The sequence below is a fragment of the Nematolebias whitei genome, chromosome 13, assembly GCF_014905685.2.
Source record: "Nematolebias whitei isolate Nwh7 chromosome 13, NemWhi1, whole genome shotgun sequence".
Taxonomy (NCBI): Eukaryota; Metazoa; Chordata; class Actinopteri; order Cyprinodontiformes; family Rivulidae; genus Nematolebias; species Nematolebias whitei.
In genome coordinates, this window is record NC_056510.1 from 26,300,285 (window position 1) to 26,306,642 (window position 6,358).

The 6,358-nt window shown below is 36.3% G+C and overlaps 1 protein-coding gene across 1 annotated transcript in view; it reads right to left on the minus strand.

Moving 5' to 3' along the window:
• Window positions 1-477: 477 nt before the first annotated feature.
• LOC119418898 (growth hormone-regulated TBC protein 1-A-like) overlaps window positions 478-6,358 on the minus strand; it is a 10,038-nt gene continuing 4,157 nt past the window's right edge. The window contains exon 7 of the mRNA XM_037686191.1: window positions 478-602. Coding sequence (XP_037542119.1) covers window positions 478-602 — 125 coding nt within the window. The remainder of the gene's footprint in view (window positions 603-6,358) is intronic.

Here is a 6,358-nt window from a genome sequence, read left to right on the forward strand (position 1 = left end):
AGGTAGCTGAAAAGGTAGAACAAGCTTAAATTAGCAGAAGAAAGCAGAACAAACACATGCGTGCTGAAAGAAGCATAAATGAGCACAAAAAGTGAAAAATATCTGAAAATAGCTAAAAACTGCTAAAAAGCTAGCTGAAAAAGTAAAACAAGCTTAATGGTTGTAAAGAGATCTGAAGATTTGAAGGATGTAAAATGAGCTCAATTCATTGAGCAGTGAGAAAAGAAGTGTCAGAAATGGCAAAATATTTCATAGAGCTAAAGTTGCACCAATACCAAAAGTCAAAGCAGGATTGTCCTGAAAGAGCTGAACATTTTGATTTATGGTTTGTTGAAATAGATGAAAACTGCACAGAAGAAACATGGATCACAATAGTGTGAATACTTCATAAACATTCACACTATTGAGTAACTGTTTCTAAATGTAAACCACCATTTTACTGCCTGGTTATTTAGTAATCTTTCATCAACTTTCTTCCTAATCTGCGTTCTTTGTGCTAACACTCACCTTTTCTCTGAAGAACAGAGCCGTGGCAGCGATGCAGTAAACCATCAGGAACGCATCCAGAAAGTAGCAGATGACCGGGTCTGTGAAGAAAACCTCTGCAGGTCACAGAGAGGAGAGAATCGTTAAAAACGCTTGAGTTCATGTCTCTGGTGAACCTCTGAACTACATTCTGAGACTTCAGAAGGATGATACTGGCCTGCACAAAATGCATCAAATAAAACACATTTAAATTGATCTAATTAATTATTGCGTAAACAAAACAATGCAGTGATCTCATAAACTCATGAAGTGGAAAAATGTTCTGGTCACTGAAACGTGAAAGATTTTATTATAAACCAAAGATGTCAGAACTTCTGAACTAAAGAGGAGTCAGACCATCCAGCCTGCTGTCAGCACGCAGTTCCAAAGCCTGCCTCTCTAATGGTATGGGGGTACATCAGTACCACTAGAATTGGCAGCTTACACATCTGGAAAGGCGCCGTCAATGCAGAAACGTGTAGACAGATGTTAGATCAAGGTGTTCCCGTTCGTTAAAGGAGAGCCAGGATTGTTGAACAGTTCGAGCCGCTCATAAGACAAAGATAATAAATTATAAATTACTTTATTATGACAAATGGTACAATTTCTTAGTTTCTATAGGTTATTTGTTGTGGCTTTTGGGGATTTGCTAATCATTGCATTCTGTTTTTCATTTACATTTTGCACAAAGTACCAACTTTACCAGAATTGGGGTTACATAAAGTTGCAAGTAAAAGTACAAATCATCTTCTTTGTACAGAAACAACTTCCCTGGAAGTCCTCTCTGGTTACTGCTCGTCTTCACTGGAGAGACGTTTGGGCTCTGACTGAGTCTAAACTGAAATTAGAGCATCTTTCTGTGCCGAGCTTCCTCCATCGTGCTTCGCTGTCGTCTGCAGGAAGCGCCACACGATGTTCTTCAGCCCTCTGACGAACAAACCTTCTAAAATGTCTCCAATCACATGCTGACCTTTCCTCACTTTGCTTGTTGTTGCACAGCAGCTCTGCATGAAGTCCAGTCCTGCTCATAAAACGTATACAAAAAGTCATCTGTGAATTCAGGATGACCTCATGTGTTTCACTGTAATCGTGCATTTAAATATTTTACACGTGGAAACAAGTGAGAGAGGACGATAATTAATGTGCAATAAATGTGTGTTTGGGAGTGAGTCTGACGAAAAAGCAACAACGAGTAAACAGGAAATAAACACTTCACATCTGCAGCTGTAAACGTTTGGTCTTCCTGTCACCGCCTGCTGCTCAGAGGTTTTAGTGAGGCTCGTTTATCTCGCTGTGCGGTCGGAGCAGAGGCCTCGTGATGAGAACGAAGCTGGCCGTGGTGACTCACGAAGGCTTCGACGTCTTCTTCTTGACGATCTCAACTTGCTTCAGGCTGCAACTGTTCCTGCAGCCCCGGGTTATTTTTAAACTTCTTAAAAACAAGAACTGTGCAATAGCAGCTGAACCAACGAGTGGGCAAACTTTGACTATTTTCAGAAACTCTCAAAGTGCTAATTGTAGCAACTTTGAACGTGCATCTATTTATTGCAAACGTACGTTATTACCAATCATCTTAGAAGTATATTTGATTTGTTTGTTGTGTGAATGTTTATGAAGCATTCACACTGTTGTGATCCTTTTACCTCCTGTACATTTTTCAGCACGAGTGTCCTCCTGCAGTTTTCAAGCTATTTCAACAATTCATGAATCAAAACGTTCAGCTCATTTAGAAAGGTGCTTTGACTTTTGGTATTGGTGCAACTTTAGCTTTTTGAAATATTTGACCTTTTCTGCCATTTTGTTTACTCTTACAAAATAAATTGCGTTCATTTTACATCCTTTAAATCTTTAGATGTGTTTACAGCCTTTTATTGCCCCTTTCACATTTTGTTCTGCTTCAGCTTTTTTCAGCTTCCTTGTGCAAATTTTAACTTTTTTCAGCTACTTTCAGCTGTTTATTCAGCTGTTTTCTGCTCTTTTCAGATTTGTTCTGCTAACTACAACATTTTTTGTGCTCCTTTCAGCTCTTTTCTGCACGTTTAAGCTTTTTCTACTATTTCAGCTACTCTTTAGCTGCTTTTATGCTAATTACTGTAAGCTTTTTCAGCTAATGCCAGATTTTTTGCACTTTTAAACTTTTTCCTGCATAATTCAGCAAAAAATGTTCTCTCTCCAATTCCTTCTTGTAATTTCATCTCATTTTTTTGTTTTTTCTACTCTTCAGCTGTTTTATGCTAATTTCAGCTTTTTTCAGACAATTTCCACTCTTTTGTGCTCATTTCTGCTTCTTTCAAACATTCTTTCTGTTTCTTCTGCTAATTTAAGTTTGTTCTACCTTTTCAGCTACCTAATTTTTTTTTTTTGCTTATTTCAGCTGCATTCAGATAAATTCAAGTTTTTCTGTAATTTCTACTACTTTCAACCTAATTAACGTCTTTATGCTAAGTTTAGCTTGTTATGCTCCTATAGGTTCAGCTTTTTCTGCTATTTCAGCTAATTTTTTAGCTGTATTTATTTAGCTTTTGCAGCTAATTCAACATTTGTGTGTGTGTGTGTGTGGGGGGGGGGGGGGGGGGGGGTTTTGTGAAATGGCCGCACTTTATCTCCTTCCACCTCCTTCTGGTAGATTAAGCTTATTTCTGTTTTTTCAGCTACGTGTCAGCTAATTTAATTTTTTTGTGCAAATTTTTGCTTTTTAAGCTAATTTCCTAATTTTTATGCTAATTTCTGCTTATTTAAATCTAATCCAGCAAATATGTGTTATTTCTGGGGGTTTTTCTGCTTTTCCTTGTTCTTCCATTTCAGCTACATTTCAGCATGTTTTTAGCTAATTTCAGCTGTTTTTCAGCAATAAGCATTCACACTGCATTTTTGCAGGAAATGCCATTTCTCTAGTTGTTTTAAGTTTCCATCAGATTTTGTTTTGAGACCCACAGAGGTCCTCCTGACCATAACTATGGAGACTGTTGGTTTGATGGGACCTGGAGATTATTATGAACCATCTTTTAAAACAACTCATATTTTAGTTGAAACTGTTAGTTGACTTTGTCAGTCTAGGGTTACTTCTGTTTAACGTCTTTGGCTTTTTATGTCTCGACACCAAAGACAAAGCAGAGCACCAGTGTTGTGGCCTGTGTTTCTGTTAGCAAACCATGCAACGAATCATTGAACTAATTTGAACTGAACTCCCAGAAACTAATCATTCCAGGTACATCTGAAGCTGATTAACGTTTGGCCGTCGTAGCTAATGGGCCTCAACCTACACAATGGCTTCAACTCAGCTTATTTTAAAGATGTGGAACTAAACATAGGTGTGGTAGCAGCTGAGAGTCATCCACAGCACGTAGCTTGAGCACTGACTGATCGGGTGAAATCGTTCAATGTTGCATGACATCATGTCATTTTCAAGATTCGACCAACACGGAAACAACTTTCTCAACACAAGAAGGTCTTGAACAGCGAGCGACATGCATCACTTCACCGAAAGCGAGGCCTTTATTTAAAAAACAAACAAACAAGGACACAAATAAACAAATGTTTTGTGATATGATATAAATCATGGCACAGAAATGACCTCCATTTTGTTTGAAAAATCACATAATCTAATTTATTATCTAAAAAAATGTCTGTCAAGGTCATCAAATCTTTTTACAATAAATTGTGATAATTTTCAAACCATGTACATTTTTTCTTTTATATTTAGTTTCTTTATTTTTTTCAGAAAGCTTTTGAGGCTAATTAATTTGGATTATTTACATACAGTGTTGTGAATATGAAACCATAGGCACAGATTATGAAAACTAATCTGTCACATCACATTTATGTTTTCGCTGCAGATCATTTACTCAAATGGGATTTCTTTGATTATTGCTTTATTGCCAAATGCTTCAACTGCTTGTATTACACTGTATTGTTTGTGAATCATTTTGATCAACAGACATCAGAAATATGTAGGACAGACATTTGGAACTATGCCTTTAAAAATCTAACCAGGTTTGTCATCTCACGCAGCCAAATGTAACACACGCACAACAAAAATAATCATCTCATAGCCACTAAAAACACAGTTTGTTTAAGAATGCATGAAAAATATGTTTTCCTTGCATTTGAGTTAATTTGTTAAATGCAGAAAAAACTTCTAATGATGTTCCCAGATGTTGCAGAGTGTCAGGAGGCAAATCTATTCACGTTCTCTTTTATTCCTTTAATCATCATACTGTCATAAATAAATAAATATATTTAAATAAAGAGTGTGTTGGAAGTTTTTCATTATTATTTCTCAATAAATAATAGAGAAAGTGGGACAATTATTAAATGTTTTTACATAAAAAATATTTTTTTATCCAATTAAACCAACCAAAATTTTAAATAAAATTAAAAAAGGCATTTTATGTTTAATGCAGTGAAGAAATGCTGGTTGAAAAAAATTTTTTTTTAAATTTATTCTTAAAGAAAGTATATATTATTTGACAGATTTTAATTTGGGGTCATTGAAGGAAAATTAAATATAGTCCTTGATTGTTTACATTTTGTTTTCCAATGTTCAAGACAGAAAAATGACTTTTAGAACATGAATAAAAGTTTGTAAAGCTTCGTTATACCAACAAAGACGATGGTTACTCTTTCCTTTCTTATGTAAAGACAATTTTCAAATACAAATTTCCCAACTCTTCCTTGTTCTCTTGATAGTTTATTTATTTAAATTTAATTTAACTGAAAACTGACACTAAAACTTTGAACTTATAAATTCTGGACTGAAAACATTTATATTAAAGTGATTTATTTTATGACATCAACATAACCCAGTTTTTGTTTATTTTCCGTGGTAAATTTAACAGAAGTGCCTCTTTGCATAAATTATTGTGAACACTGTGGGACTCCTTATTCACAGTCACCAAAACTGAAAGTAGTTTTTTTTTACCTCAACCAAATCAACTTGAAAATCCTTATTAACTGTGCTCACCTGTACAGGAAACAGGATCCAGCAGCACAAACAGAACCAACGCAGCCGTCCTCACCGAGTCCATGTCTCTGTCCTCACAACCTTACAACTCTCACACTCGTTTCTCATCAGAGGAAGTGGACGGACTGAGACTGGGTGCTGTGGTTTCAGAACACAACCTTCAACACCCACTGACTGATTTCCTCACAACAGTCTGATGGTCTCTGACACCCACCCCCCCATCAAACACACTGAACTACAATGTCGTGATGAAATAACCAGTTTAGAGACTGAGGATGTTCTCTTAACAAACACATGAGCATTTGATTTTGAATATCAAATACTTTTATATGACCAAAATGAAGATATCTTCTGTTTGGCTTTCTAGTTTTTTGAATGAATGAATGAACTTTATTTAAAAAGGGACAATGCACAACTCAAACATAATTGTCACCATTTGATGCGCTGTACCAGATTTTAGCAAAAGCTAATTCGCATCTGCATTTTTAATTTTATTTTAAAACAGCCACAAGAGAAACCGTAAACTAAAACGGGTGCATGATGGGACTTCAGGTTTCATACGTTCAGTGCAAATTTCAAAACAAAATAAAAATAGATCATTACAAAGCTGCTTTTTTTTCCTTCTGAATACTTGCATGTTATTTTACTGCAGATGAACAATGGTGTCCGGAAAACGAGGCGTCTCTTTTGTAGACGGACGTTCGGTCTGAACGTTTTACTCCGAGGCCTCAGAAGAGTTTCCATGAACTTCACCTGACTCCACTCGTTTCCACTCGACTCACAGATCACAGCGATTGCGCAACTTCAGAGAGACTTGACAGTTTCGGTAGGATGCAGAGGTCTCATGTTTGTTACACCCCCCCCCCCCCC